General features: G+C 45.9%; 1 protein-coding gene and 1 long non-coding RNA gene across 8 annotated transcripts in view; one reads left to right on the top strand and one right to left on the bottom strand.

Moving 5' to 3' along the window:
• The window catches only part of MYLK (myosin light chain kinase), a 337,690-nt gene that overhangs the window by 57,050 nt on the left and 266,020 nt on the right, over positions 1 to 14,620 (bottom strand). For all 7 annotated transcript variants that reach the window (XM_049878336.1, XM_049878326.1, XM_049878354.1 and 4 more), the window contains 3 exons: positions 8,239 to 8,289; positions 7,566 to 7,693; positions 5,338 to 5,491 (listed from right to left, as the gene is read on the bottom strand). In XM_049878336.1, coding sequence (XP_049734293.1) covers positions 5,338 to 5,491; positions 7,566 to 7,693; positions 8,239 to 8,289 — 333 coding nt within the window. The remainder of the gene's footprint in view (positions 1 to 5,337; positions 5,492 to 7,565; positions 7,694 to 8,238; positions 8,290 to 14,620) is intronic.
• LOC126072775 (uncharacterized) lies at positions 4,120 to 14,285 on the top strand. Its single transcript, XR_007516571.1, has 3 exons — positions 4,120 to 4,634; positions 9,498 to 9,721; positions 14,107 to 14,285. It is a non-coding gene; the product is annotated as an uncharacterized LOC126072775 (long non-coding RNA).

Here is a 14,620-nt window from a genome sequence, read left to right on the forward strand (position 1 = left end):
CACTAGTTGCTTAATATGTTCTCTTAGAAAAACTGTTTGTTCTGAAAGATATATTGGTCTTTTTAGAAACATGTCTGGTGTTGGTTAAGTTGTTTATTGCTCTAAACTCTCTTAGAAGCAAGTGGTTCAAGTCCTCTGAAGACCCAGCGAAGGAAGTGGAAAAGCCTAAAGTAAGATGAAAGACAGACTCACTGCCTTCCCCCTGAGAAAACTGCCTGGAAAATCTCTGATTGGACAAGTTTAGAATCCTGTAGGTTTATACAACGAATGCAGATACACACACCATTGACGGATTTCCTTCCTTTCTGCTTTGGTCAAGGAAAGGGGAACTTTGAGAAATGGGCATTGCAGAAGGGGGACTATTTGTACCTTACCCTTTTACAGATGTCTCTTGGCTGAAAGACAGAGAAGAGCTAACATGTGACATCCATCACAGCCTGCAGTACAAGAGAAGCTGAGAAATCAGGGATGGGGGCCTTTAATTCCAAGGGAAACCTCAGTGCTTTCAAGGAACTTGATACTAATTAAGGAGTTCTGAAAAGACCCCCGAGTCTCTCTCTCTGAAGTCATGTGAGACTTGAAGCTCCCTCCCCAGCTGTACTTTAACACTTTCTGTTATTTCCAACCTACAAAGCCTCACACAGAGAGGAGCTAAAAAGGGATGCAAACCCACTAAGGGGAAGTCCTCAAAACAGTGCTCCCATGAGCTTCCCCTCCACGCCAAATACCCAGACACACTCAGACTGGGAGGGAGACCCGGGCCTGGCCTGGTCAAGGAGAGGCTGGCTGGGCATCTAGGGCCCGTAGCTCCCCGCTGCTTCCTCAGAATTCTCCCATGGCTCCCTGGGGGCCAGACCAGGGAGAGTGGGAAACGCTGCCTCTAACGGAAGGGTCTCAGATAGCACCAGCTCCAGGATTTTCTGCTCAGTAAATCTTCTCACTCCTGGCAAAGTGGAAGGTCTTGTCTCAATGCCTTGCCCCAAAGTAACTCTCTTCACAGTCTCTCTGTGCCTGTGTGCTTGGAAGAGGATTGTGGCCACACCTAACCCTGCCTGGATGTTCCGCCACTCGCTGCCTCTGGCTCTCAGAAAATGGCTCCCAGCAGGTATCTGCCTACATCAACCCCATCCTAGCGGAGAAGGAAACTGGCCCTCAGAGGCTAAGGCACTGTGCTTACCAAGAACACCTAGCAAGGCAGAGCCAAAAAAAGATTTCAAAAGATCTCCAGGCCCCAGCTGCAGGGCTTTTTATCTTCCAGGTTATCAGGCAGAAAAAGCTCAAGAATGCATCTTGATGACGCCTGAAAGAAGCATTGTGAAGGGAAATCTTCTGCCTTTCAAATTCAGGCAAGTTCCACAGTCAGATAATATTTGGGAATGATTGGGTATTTGGGTTCTTTTCATTTTGTTTTTCTCCCCTGAAGACACGTGAAGTGACCTGTTTTTCTCATGCTCTTCGAGTTCCATTAAGGAATTCATCACCTGGGCTCTCTCCTGCCACTTCCCTTGGGTAGCAGATAAGCCATGCAGGTGGCAGCAAGAGGCCCTCTGAACATCACAGATCCTTGCATTGCCTTTTAAATTATAAAATAATAGTAAGAGCCTAAAATAGCTAAACATCACGCATCTGTCAGTTTCCAGTACTATGGTGGGTTACCCAGTGCCCAGTGCCGTCGAGTCGATTCTAACTCATGCGACTCTATAGGACAGAGTAGAACTGCCCCCAGAGAGTTTCCAAGGAGCACCTGGGGGATTTGAACTGCTGACCCTTTGGTTAGCAGCCGTAGCACTTAACCACTACACCACCAGGGTTTCCTATAGTGGCTTGCGTGCTGCTATGATGCTGGAAGCAATGCCACAGGTATTTCAAACATTAACAGGGTCACCCATGGTAGACAGGTTTCAGCAGAACTTTCAGACTAAGACAGACTGGGGAAGAAGGCCTACTTCTAAAAACCAGTCAATGAAACCTATGGATCACAACAGAATATTGTTCAATATAGTGCTGAAAGACGGGCACCCTCTAGGTTGGAAGGCATTTGAAATACAGTGGCCCCAATGACGGACTACAGCATACCAACGATGGTGCAGAGCTGGCTAACGTTTCCTTTTGTTGTACATGAGGTTGCCATCTGTTGGAACCAACCCCCCTGGCAACTGACAATGACAACCACAAAAACAAAATAGCTAGACATCACTAATTTAAACTAACTGAGGGAAAGGGTAGTTTTCATGATCATTGCAAACTAGCAGTCATAGCCTACCTGAAGAGGAAGTGGTGTTTCTTTAAAGCCCATGCAATAAGAGAAGTTAACTGCTAACAAGCCTAAGTTTTATTCAACTGGCCTTTATTTGGCTGGCCTGTAAATGGATGTTTCTAAAGTGCTTGAAACCTGTCCCAAGTAGGCCAAACAATTCCTGCTTTATCTCATTTACATTTTACATCTACTTAATAGACCTGATCAGATAATACACAGACCTCTCTAGAGACACACTGGTAAATCTGAGCTTAATCCAGCTTTACTTTGAGCTAATTCTGAATCCATGGGCTCTGAATGAATATGGCTTTGCTGTATCTATCAATGTAAGTTCTCATTTTATTGAGCAATTCTATTCTTAGCTCTACAAGGGGGAGGCAGACAGAAAGCCCCATTCCCCTCCATTCCATTCCCCTCCCAGGACGACGGTATTTAACATGTTGCTTCTGCCAGCTGGCGGGCAGCCACACCGATGGCCCTGTCAACACTGGCCGCAGAGAATAAGAAACTCAACCATAAAAGGCTAGAACTGCAGCCTGTGCCGTGGTGGGGGAGGGGAGTGTATGGCACCAGAGCGGGGGCAAGGGCACCAATTACAGAAAAGCAGCTCAAAGGGGCTGACCCCAAAGTCACCCAAGCAGGGCAGGTGTGAGTGACCACGAAGGGAAACTAGACACCAATGTTTGCTGATAGGATGGGGTGTGGGGCCAAAGCCTCCAGGTGTGTGTCTGCACGTACAGGCATACTGGTCGCTAGCACCATCCCCCCAAGCCCCGCTAATACCCTGACTCTTTGGGGAAATTACTGAAATAGGCACCTGGGGTCACTAAAGAAAGAAAGAGTGAGAAAAGGAAAAGGACCCCTCTTCTCTCTTACAGATGAGAAAACTACCTCCCCACACTGGCCTTCCCAGATTTAAAACTCCTAATCCAAGGAAACAAAAGAAAGGGAGTCAGAGGGGTCAGAGGTGGAATGGGTCAGTGTGACAGACACTGAAAAACACTGAAACAGAGCATGGGGTAAGGGAACAAAGGCCATAGACAGGAAAGGAGAGAAGTATGAGCTGTGAGGAGGGAAGTGAACACTGGAACTTGGACTTCTTGGACTCCCTCTCCAGTTACTGTGCCTAGGGATAGTCCTGGGGGGGGGGCGGGCAGTTGCAGCACTTCCTGTCCAGGGAATCAGGTCGTGGCCGGGAACCCATGGTCTGTTTTGGCAGCTGGCTTTGGCGTGTCTCACCGGCCTCCTCACTTGTCTTTGCAACTCTGCTTCACTTTGTCCTTTGTTCTCACATCTTCCCTGTTCCTCATCTGGGTCAGACAAGGACTCCCTTTTCTCCAACTGCTGAGGGGCTGGAAGGAGATACTACAGGGCTTGCAGAGGCTCAGCGTGAGACAAATGAGGACATCAACTATGCTCTCACATGGGAACACCTCCCCCAAAGACCTGCATGTCACCCTTGAGATGAATTTTCCAGCCAGAGAGTTCTGACACCTTTTGGAACATCTGCACCCACCTCCTCCATGACTGGCGTTTGAGAGCTTGTTCTCCCTTGGCCCCTGGTGCCCTCTGTTACCTGGCTTACACTGGACCTTTGTTTCCCCTTTGTAAGGCAGGAACTGTCAGTCCTGTCCATCTTAGTCCTAAGGTGAGGATAAGAGATGAAGGTGGAGGAGGGAAATCCCTGGAGAACAAGGGGAACTGTAGAATGTCAGGGCTACAAGGGACCTTAATGTCACCTTCTCCAACTTTCAACTTTATACCTGAAAGGTATAACTGAGAGTTTGGCTGTGAAGAGAGAGAAAGGGGTATGGTAGTCAGGCTACAGCAAAAGACAAAATATTGCAGGGGTTATACATGAGGGTGTTTTTGGCAAGACTGGAAAGTCCTGGCAATATTTATGAACTGCTGAGAGGAGCCAGTGGAGGAGGAGAGGTTGAAGAGAAAAAAGAAGTGGGGGAGATGAATCCCAAGAACCTGGGACCAAGAGCACAAGGGCAACCTCAAGCTGGAGAAAAAAAAGGCTGGGCCATATTCAGAGCCTAGAGGATGAAGTCAGAAGGGAATCCATATAGAGACCACTGTGGGGGTGGGACAAGACGTTGAGCAAGTTCATGCCTGATGCATCATATTTCTCAGAGAAACTAGAAGCCCAGGCCTGCAGGCTGGGGGAACTTAGGAATAGCTGCCATTCAGAACAGGCAAGAGCGCTGACCAGGAAAAAGGAAGAGGATTTCTGACTAGCTGAGACGTCTCAATTGAGCCTGCAGGTCACCAGAATCCAGCAATGAGTCTGCAGCGTGATGCGATCTTCTTCCCAAAGCGCCCCAAAATCAGGAACAGGAGCAGTGAAGTCGGAAGGTAGCATGGCTTCAAGGTGAGGCTTTACAAGGGGAGTGAGACAGTGGAGGAGGCAGTGGACAGGAGGGTGAGAGAGCTGCAGGTGGTGGCCAAACAGGGCTTGAAGTAGTGGTGCTCAGGGTCTCCAACATGTAGAAAGGAAGAGAAGCCAGGAAGGGATTCGTAGGCAGAGAAAATGCTGGGGGTGGTGGCCTTGGGGGTGTCTGGGATTGAGAGTTCTAGATGAGAATGAAGGATTGGGCAGTGTGAAAGTGAGGGGGAGCTGGGAGAATAGGAGGCTGTGGACAGAGAGGATGGGTTCCAATGAAGGAGGAGGATCCTGGTGAAGAGGTGTTGGGATGCAGGCGTCCTGCCTGGGGGCTCGCTGCCTTCCTCATCCCCAGCCTCCATGCCACCCCACTACAGACTCACCTAGCACCATGAGGTTGACCTAGGACTGCCTGCTGCCCAGCTTGTTGTCTACCAGCAGTGTGTAGCAGCTACAGTGCTCCTGGCACGTGGCCAGGATGGTGAACTTGCTGCCTTCCCCCTCCCCAACCTCCAGCCCACCCCACTGCAGACTCACCCACCACTGTGAGGTTGACCTGGGCCTGCCTGCTGCCCAGCTTGTTGTCCACCAGCAGCATGTAGCAGCTGCAATGCTCCTGGAGTGTGGCCAGGATGGTGAGCTTACTGCCTTCCCCATTCTCAACCTCCATGCTACCCCACTGCAGACTCACCCACCACCGTGAGGTTGACCTGGGCCTGCCGGCTGCCCAGCTTGTTGTCCACCAGCAGTGTGTAGCAGCCACAGTGCTCCTGGCGTGCGGCCAGAATGGTGAGCTTGCTGCCATTCTCGCTGTTCTCCACCTTGATGTGCTCACTCTCCTGGATCTGGGGGCAGAGGGTGGGGAAGGCACTGGAGATCTGGGTCAGGAAGGAATGGGGGCTCCTGCCCTCCCATTCCATAAGGGACGCAGCTGGACAAGCTGTGTGGGGACTCAGTCTTGTTTGAACTCTGAGCTTCCCTCAGGGCCCCTCCTCTCTAGCTCCAGAGCCAAGTTTCCCTGAGGGTGTGCAGATCCAGGTAGGCAGGGAGGGTTCTGAGCAGGGTCAGGGTGGATGAGCCAAGTCAGCACTCACTCTCCTAGAACATAGTTCAGGGGTGTCTCAGTCTTCCTCCAATGCTCTAAGATGGGACTATAATAGGAGGACACTTCTGGGCAAAAAAACCCATTGCCATCCAGGGGATTCCAGCTCATAGCAACTGTGTAGGACAGGGCAGAACTACACCATAGGGTTTCCAAGGAGCGGCTGGTGGATTCGAACTGCTGACCTTTTGGTTAACAACCAGGCTCTTAACCACTGTGCCATCAGGGCTCCCATCCGAGCAAAGTCACCTACAAAATCTGCCCCAGTAGGCTCTGACTTCATCTGTGCTGTCCAATACCATAGCCAGTAGACACATGTGACTATTCACATTTTAATTAAGTGGAAACAACCCAAATGCTTATCAACTGTTGAATGGATAAACTAACTGTGGTATATCCAGACAATAAAATAGTTTGGCCATAAAAAAAGAATAAAGTACTGATAAATGCTACAACACGGATGAATCTTGAAAACATCATGCTAAGTGAAAGACGCCAGACACCAAAGGCCACACGTTGTACAATTCCACTGATATGAAATGTCCAGAATAGGCAAATCCATAGACACAGAAAGTAGATTAGTTGTTGATTTCTAGGGCCTGGGGGGAGGGAGAAAATGAGTAATGTTCTGGAATTAGATAGTGTTGATGGTTATACAACCTCCTGAATATACTAAAAACCACTGAATTGTATAGTTTAAAAGGGTGGATTTTATGGTATGTGAATTAAATCTCAATAAAGCTGCTATAAAATTTTTAATTATATAAAATTAAAAATTCAGGTCCTCAGTTGTGCTAGCCAAATGTCAAGGGCTCAATAGCCACATGTGACCAGCAGCTACCATACTGGATGGGAAAGAAGCAGAATATTTCCATCACAATAGAGAGTTCTGTTGGACAGAGCTGGGGCTTAGCCAAGTATCTCTGGAAAGGGAGGAGAGTCTACCTTACTTCAGACAACAGTAGCCCAGACATAGCTCAGGGCAAACGTGTTTGGAATACCAGAGGCCAGGCTTTGAGGCCAACTTTCCTTTCCTTCCTGGTACTAGCCAACCATCTCTGGGCCTGAGGATATTTTGAGTGATTTTGAGACAGAGCAACAGAGGGCTCAGAAGTGATCTTTACACCTTCTCTGGAGTTCCTGATCCAATGCCAGCCCCACCATTCCAGGGCCTCTACTGATGGTGCATATGGGCACACACTACTGATAAGAGCTCCATGGAATGGCTGGGCTGCCCAAACTCCTTTAAAAGGTTGTTGCTTGGAAATTCAAACATTTTCCTTCAGAAATATTATAATAAATGGTAGTTAGATTTCTGGGCCAATATTCCAAAATTCTATTTAATGTACGATTTATCTATTCAAAGACTCAGATTCACTGATACTTCTTCAGCACATGGTAAGTTTCAGCTGCTATCATGGATGGTATTTGGTGGGCTGGCATGGAATCACAGAGAGCTCAGAGAGCCTGAGAGGTCATCTCAGGTCACTTGGTTCAATCTTCCTGACTCTGAGTAGGAGTCTAGTATGAGATATCAAAATCAGATGGGAGCCATGGATGGTTTCTACTTTCCCCTTCACATTTTTCTGTTATGCTCATCGTCTATAAAACAGTTTTAATTTGTAGATTTAGAATAAAAGGTTATTGAGAAATCAGATTTGGTGGGTGGATGACGGGTGGTTGAGGGGTATCTCCCATTTCTACAGCCCCTTGCGATGAAGAATGATTCAGGTTTAGCTATCTATCCCCATTACAGCACTCCTCTTCCCTCTCGGCCTGTGTGGCTTGTTCTCAGGTCACGCCCTTTTGTTACTGACCTTCTTTCGAAACTTCATCCAGGTACAGGTGATGGGCTGGGTGCCTGTCACTTTGCCAAACAGCTCCACAGACTCACCAGCACGCACCTTTTGGTCCTCTGGAAACTGGATGATCTGAGGGGGCATAGCTGAGAGAGAACATGTAAGAAAGTGAAGGAGAGAAGGGAGGCTCAAAGATTCTGATCTCATTTGACGCCGCTGTTCATGTTGGTTTGTTGGCTCCTTTCTTACCTTCCAGAACCTTCTGGGTAAGACTGAGGGTAGTGACCACTGCTCCAGAACATTTGAGCTCATAAACCCACTAGGTTTGTTCATCCCTTTATTCTGACTCCCTCAGAAGCGACCACACAACTCATAGGGCATCATTCTCCACTTATTGGTTGTTCTGGCATTTGTGTCTTACCCTAATTTTCTGAGTCTATGTCCTAACGCTTTTATTAACTAAACAGAGACCTGTCTTCTAACCTCCAGGTCACCCTTGCTAAAAGGCTCAACATGGTTCACGTCCTCACATGTCTTCCAATGGAAAACAGACAGGGACCCTGTGAGAAAAAAACAAAAACTAAATAGTTGTCATTGGGAACACACACCAGCGTGGCCAGTCTAGGAGGGCAAAGGAAAAACCCCCATGACAGGCGACTCTTTTCCCCCGAGTGTTGCTGTGACCAATTACCTGCCTTCGGCGGTGTCTTGGGGGCAGGTTTCTTTTTCACAGTTGCATCACCTGAAACCAAGAAGTTCACAAGTTATGTTCTGTTAGTTCTGTTTTTGTAACACAAAGCTGCTAAATCCTAGAAAGATACAGTCTTGCCCGCTGAGGAGAGCCCTCATTCAAACATCTTTCTGGAAATTTCCTTGTATTCTGCAGTAGACAACCCTGAAATCAAATCTTGGTTCTCAAGGAGACCTGTGGGAGGGTCCCTGAAGCCTCCAATAAGATACTCTCAAAAATGCTTAAACCCCAATATCGTACCAAATTCACTATTCTCTCGCTCTAATTTTCCGGAAACTCAGGAAAGATATTATGTCAGATAAACCAACTAACATTAGCCTTTGATGTGGATCCAAGGGTTTCAGCCCTCCTTGGATGGAAGACTGGCTGCTTTCATTTTTTTTAACGCTTTCGTGCCTGGCGGTACACATAGCAACCGTGAACTTTTTCAGCCTCTGGGGTTTATTAGGAAGCTGCTGGACCACACTGACAGTGCGTGCTGCCACAAGGAAGGTGTTTTTATGACTGTTTGAAACCAAAGAAATGGGCGAGAGCTGCAAATGACTGTTTTTATAGGGTATTGCATGACCCCTTCCCTGTTGCCATCAAGTTGATTCCTACTCATAGTGACCCTATAGGTCAGAGTAGAACTGCCCCATTGAGTTTCCAAAGAGGGCCTGGTGGATTTGAACTGCTGACCTTTTGGTTAGCAGCCGTAGCACTTGACCACTATGCCACCAGGGTTTCTGAGTATTGTATGAGGTGTCTTAATTTTTGGTGGGAAAAATAGAAATTTTGAAAATTTTTATTTGTTACATATGAACCAAAAGACCCTCATATGTACCACTAAACACTTGGAGTAGGCTTGTGGGACAGAGGAAGAAAAAGAATCTACATCACCTACAAAATTCAGACACACTCAATGAGTCAGCACACTTCCATTAATGAAAACACGTATCAACCAAAAATTCAAGGCAGAAAATAACTGGACCACCAAAGGGCTAATGTTTGGCGAATGGATGAATGGATGAATGAATGAATCAATCAAGAAACAGTCTCCTCTCTCTCTACCCCCACTTTCTCCAAATAACTCAAACGAGAGAAATGACCCAAACAGACCTGTTTTGCAGCACACACCTATTCATTTGGCTAAACAATGTGGTGAATATGCAAAAAATACCCTCGGCTAACTTCGTGGCTCGTTTTCTCACTTCTTTCAGGACTTTCCTCAAAATTCATCGAACCTATTTATCCAAGTGAAATGAAAACCTACCATCATACAAACACCTGCATGCAAATATTTATAGTGGCTTTTCTTTGTAATTGCCCCAAACTGGAAAAAAAAAAGTTACCCAAATATCCCTCAACTGGCAAATGGATGGACAAACTGTGGTGTATCCTTACAATGGAATCCTACTCAGCTATAAAGAGGAACCAACCACAGGTACGTGCAACAACGAGGATCAATTGCAAATGTATTATGCTAAGAGAAGCCAGACTCCAATGGCTATATACTGTCTAATTCCATTTATAGGACATTCTGGAAAAGGCAAAACCATAGGGACAGAGGACAGATTAGTGACTTGGGGTGGGGGCTGGTGTTGACGACCAAGGAGCATGGGGAAGTATTTTGAGGTGATGAACCATGTCTTGACTGTGGTGGTAATTACTCGACTGTATGGGTTTGCCAAGACTTGCAGAACTGTGTCCTAAAAAGGGTGAATTGTACTGTATGTAAATTATTCCCTCATACAAAAATAGGAAAAAATGTCACTTAACCAATGAGATTTTCCCTCCCACCTATATCAAATAGCAACCCTCTGCTCCCAACATTCCTTATCATCCTTTTCCCACTTTATTGTTCTCCCATGGCACTTACCACCATATAATGAACCACGTGTTTACTCGTTGATTTACTGTGTGCCTCTTCCCACCAATAAAATGTAAGTTTTTGAAGGGAGGCACATCTTTTGTTCAGTGCGTTATCCCAAGGTGTGCTGACCCTGCAGAGGTATGCGGTAACTATTTGCTGAATGGATGAGTGAGGTTAGTATGAACTCAATCATTCATCCCCACCTATCTTCATCTCTGCAGAGTACAGAGAAACAGCACTATGTCTGGCTTAGACATGGAGGTGCTCTGTGTCCACAGCAAGTTAGTTAACTTTTTGGGTGGTCAGTTGTACATCTGTAAAATGGAAAGCGTACAGCTGCCAACACGAATGCTCCGGAAGGACTGTTGGAAGGAGGCAATCCCTGATAGAAGATCACAGAGCTATAACCAGTAACATGTTTAACCCCAGTATGAGGCCTGTTTCCGAGTTTACCCTGGCCTGTGTCATTATTGATCCATTTATCTCACAAAAATGTATTGAGGGCCTACTACGTACCAGGCAAATACCAATCAGCACATAATACTAAACTGGGTGCTGAGGAGAAAACTACACAAATGCAAGAACTCAGGGCTTGTCCTCACGGGCTTCCATGTCAAGATGTGTGGTCCAGAAGGAGATTTTTTTTTTTCCTTTTGCGATAAGGGACATTTATGGGACAACTAGCAAAATTCAAATAAGTTCTATAGATTAGATGACAGTATTATACCAATATTAATATCCTGATTTTGATCATCAAACTGGTTTTACAAGAGATTGCCTTTGTTTTTAGAAAATACACACTATTTAGAACATCATGTCTACAGTTTATTTTCAACTGCTCATAAAAAAATCATACATAATATTTTTTTACATATGTATTTACAACAATAACAATACATGTGCGTGTGTGTGTTTATATGTGTGGGGGGTGGGGAGAGGGAAAGGAAGAGAGGAAGAAAAACAGGAAGAGAGAGGGAAGGAGGAAGAGAGAAAATATACAATAAAGCAAACCTGGTAAAATGTTAATATTTGGGGAAGCTGGGTGAAGGGTATACAGAATTATTTGTACTCTTCTTGTAACTTTTCTATAAGTCTAAAATGATTGAAAAGTAAAAACCAAATTAAATTGAAAAAAAAAGTTTTTTTTAAAAAAGATGTGCTATCTAGCCAACGCTATGTGGTTATTCAAGGGAAGGAGCAAGAGAGAATCCTGTGGGTTGAGGAGACGGTTAGGAAAGGGTAAGAGGTGGGACATAGGATGGACCTTAAGACTAGAGAAGATCTGGACTGGACTGGAGAAGGGAGAAGAGTCCCACAGGTCAGGAGCAAACAGTGACTCAGAGCTGCCAATCCAGGTGAGCTTTGGTGGAGATGAGGTTGCCTGGAGCACAGGGCTGGTATTAGAGAACAGTTAGAGAAAAGAAAGTATGACTACTTAAATGAAAATTAAACAAAATAAAAATTTCAGTTCCTTAGTCACACTAGTCACATTTCAAGTGCTCAAAAGCCACACATGGTTAGTGGCTACCATATTGGACAGTGTAGACACAGAATATTGCTATCACAGAAAGTTCTATTGAACAGTATTGGTCTAGAATGCCAAGTTCAAGAGTTAGGCATTTGCCCTAAGGGAACAGGGAGTTCCCACACAAATAGCAGCCAGGCTGAGCTAGATTATGGTGATAGCCTCCTAATAGTTTCCCTGTCCTGTCCCCCAAGAGATGGGAAGGCACTGATGAATGCCCTGCCTTGGTAAAGGCGTAGAAAGGGAGATGCAAATGAGAGTCAGAGGACAAGTTAAAAGGATTTAGGGAGCCAAGCAAGAGGCAGGTACAAAGAATACTTTGAGATTTCTTGCTTAGATAAATGGGGAGAATTTTATTGATGGAATGTGGAACTTGGGAGTGAAAGATGAGGAGCTTGGTGTGGTCATGTGAATGTGGTAGATGAGAGAATTTACTGTGTATGTAGACTAGAAGCCCAGGATTGGAATTCCAGAGAGAGGTTGGTGGGGACTAGAAATGAAAGATTTCAGAATCAAACCTGGAATTATAGTGCAAACTGTGAGGATGGGCCAGTTCTTTGGGGAAAAGAACGCAACTAAAGATGGGAAGGATCCAAGGTCTGATCCTAGGCAGTGCCCACAGTCAGGAGCTGGGATGAAGGAGAGGGGCTGTGAGAGGACCCCAAGAGGTTCGAGGAGGACTGTCACTACAGGCAGGGGTGCAGGAGAATAGGCATTGGGAGGTGAGTTCAACTGGTATCGAGTGATAGGTAAGGTTTGAGAGGGCAGGTTCAGTGGAATGGTGTGGTCAGAAGTCACTCCAGAAGAGATTCTTAAGGCAACAGGTGGAGAGTCAACTGACCAGTCAAGAATTCTGGCAGTCATCCTTCAGCCAAAGAGAAACAGGCCTATAAAACAAACTGGAAATCCTGGTGGTGTAGTGGTTAAGTGCTACAAATGATAACACATATATAGCATATGAGACTGTACACCAGTCCAGGGACAAGGACAAGAAGGCAGGAGGGGACAGGAAAGCTGGATGAATAGAAATGGGGAACCCAAGGTCAAGAAGGGGAGAGTGTTGACACATTGCAGGATTGGCAACCAATGTCCCAAAACAATATGTATATTGTTTAATGAGAAACTCAATTGCTCTGTAAACTTTCACCTAAAGTGTGCACACACACACATACACAAAGTGAAACAGGGTGGTATAAGAGGAAATGTCAAGCTAAGGTTTCTTCCAAGGTGAGAGAGGTGAGTACAGGTTTGAAAGCAGAAGGTCAGGACTTAGCGGACAGGAAGAACCTGAAGATGCTAGAGAAGAAAATCAACGGAAAGCCAACTTCCCTGGGAATAGAGACAGGATGGGATATGGGATTGGCTGAGCCATGAAGTCCCTGCCCATCTTCTTCTAGGACTGTTGGGATGAGCGAGGATACACCTTTGGAGAGAGAGGTCCTCGAGGGAAGAAAAAAGGCTTCTTCCGGAGCAAGGACCTGGACTCCCCTGGAGAGGAAAGGCCATCCGTTCCGAGGAGCTGAGTGGAGGGCTTAGGATGGGATCTAAGCGGGTGGGGAAGGGGTTGACAGTCTCTGGGGTGGTGAGCTAGGTGTCAATAATGAGGCAGGAAGCTGCCCAGCATGAAATCAGAGGAATCCAAAGTCCTGTCCTATACTCGGAGGCCCAGACTTAACCTATGTGGCTAGAAAAAGAACCCAAACTGATATCTCTTTCCATGTTACAGTTAAATTATGTTTTAAGGCCAAATTTTTATGTTTGTTCTATAAATTTGAATTGGTTAGCATTTGAAATTGGTTTGATTCCTATTAGTGAAAACAAGTCTAACAACGTACCGTATCCTGTCCTACACGTATTTTATAGGGCTGCCTGCTGAAATCCATTAATTGTGTTCTGGGCTTACATGGCTAAGCAGAGTCACCTGATTCTAAAACCCGGTCTCTCAGAAAGAGCTGAGCTTGGTGAGCTGAGTGTCTAAGCCACCTTCTCATCATCGGTTTCTCATTTGGCTCTTACATCAACCAGACACACGCAGGGAGCCTTACACTGTTTCCCCTTTATGTAAAAGTCAGGTGATTTTGCTGGGTTAAAAAAGCCAGATGTCGCTGAGCTAGACAGAACCTAAGCTTCCTGATTCCTGGTATAAAAAACAAAAAAACCAGTTACCATTGAGTCATTCTGACTCATGGCGGCCCCATGTGGTCAAAACAGAACTGTGTTTCATAGGGTTTTCAACGGGTGATTTTTTGAAAGAAGATTGCCAGGCCTTTCTCCCTAGGCATGTCTGGGTAGGGTTGAACCTCCAACCTTTGGTTAGTAGCCAAGTGTGTTAATCATTTGTACCACCTAGGACTCCAGCTCACAGCATACGGCTGCTTTTTCTTTGCTCTTTGCTCTGACTGACACTCTGTTCCATTCTATTCCTTTGCAGAGCTGCGGAGGGTGCAGGCTCTGGAGCTGGACTTGGGTTCAAATGCTGCCCTGGCACTCCCCAAGCTGTGTGAGCTAAAGCATGTTATTTACTCTCTCGGAGCTCCAGTTTCCTCATTTCAAAAATGTGGCATGGAGGGGAATAAATAAAATTTGTTATAAAGAGTTAAGCAAGTTGTAAATAAAGTATATGTAAATAGCATACAGTGCACGTTTTCATACCAGCACCCCCCCGTTCACCCCTACCTGGAAAAAACAAATTCCCAAAGGAGTTTCTGTACTTTCCTCCAGCTATTTAGTATGCCACATTGTTTGTCAGTTCAGCTTTATATCTACCTGAGATCCCCCACATTGCACCTTGAGCTCCTTTGCCAATTCAGGACCTCAGCAGAGGTGACATTCTTGCTGGTCAAGATGCCCAAAATCTCAGTATACCCTGGGTCGTTAACTAGTTTCCTCTTCTCTGGATGAACCCTTCTTATTATCTTATTATCCCTGTCAGTCCTTTTTTTCTT

Source organism: Elephas maximus, chromosome 1, assembly GCF_024166365.1.
Source record: "Elephas maximus indicus isolate mEleMax1 chromosome 1, mEleMax1 primary haplotype, whole genome shotgun sequence".
Classification (NCBI taxonomy): Eukaryota; Metazoa; Chordata; class Mammalia; order Proboscidea; family Elephantidae; genus Elephas; species Elephas maximus.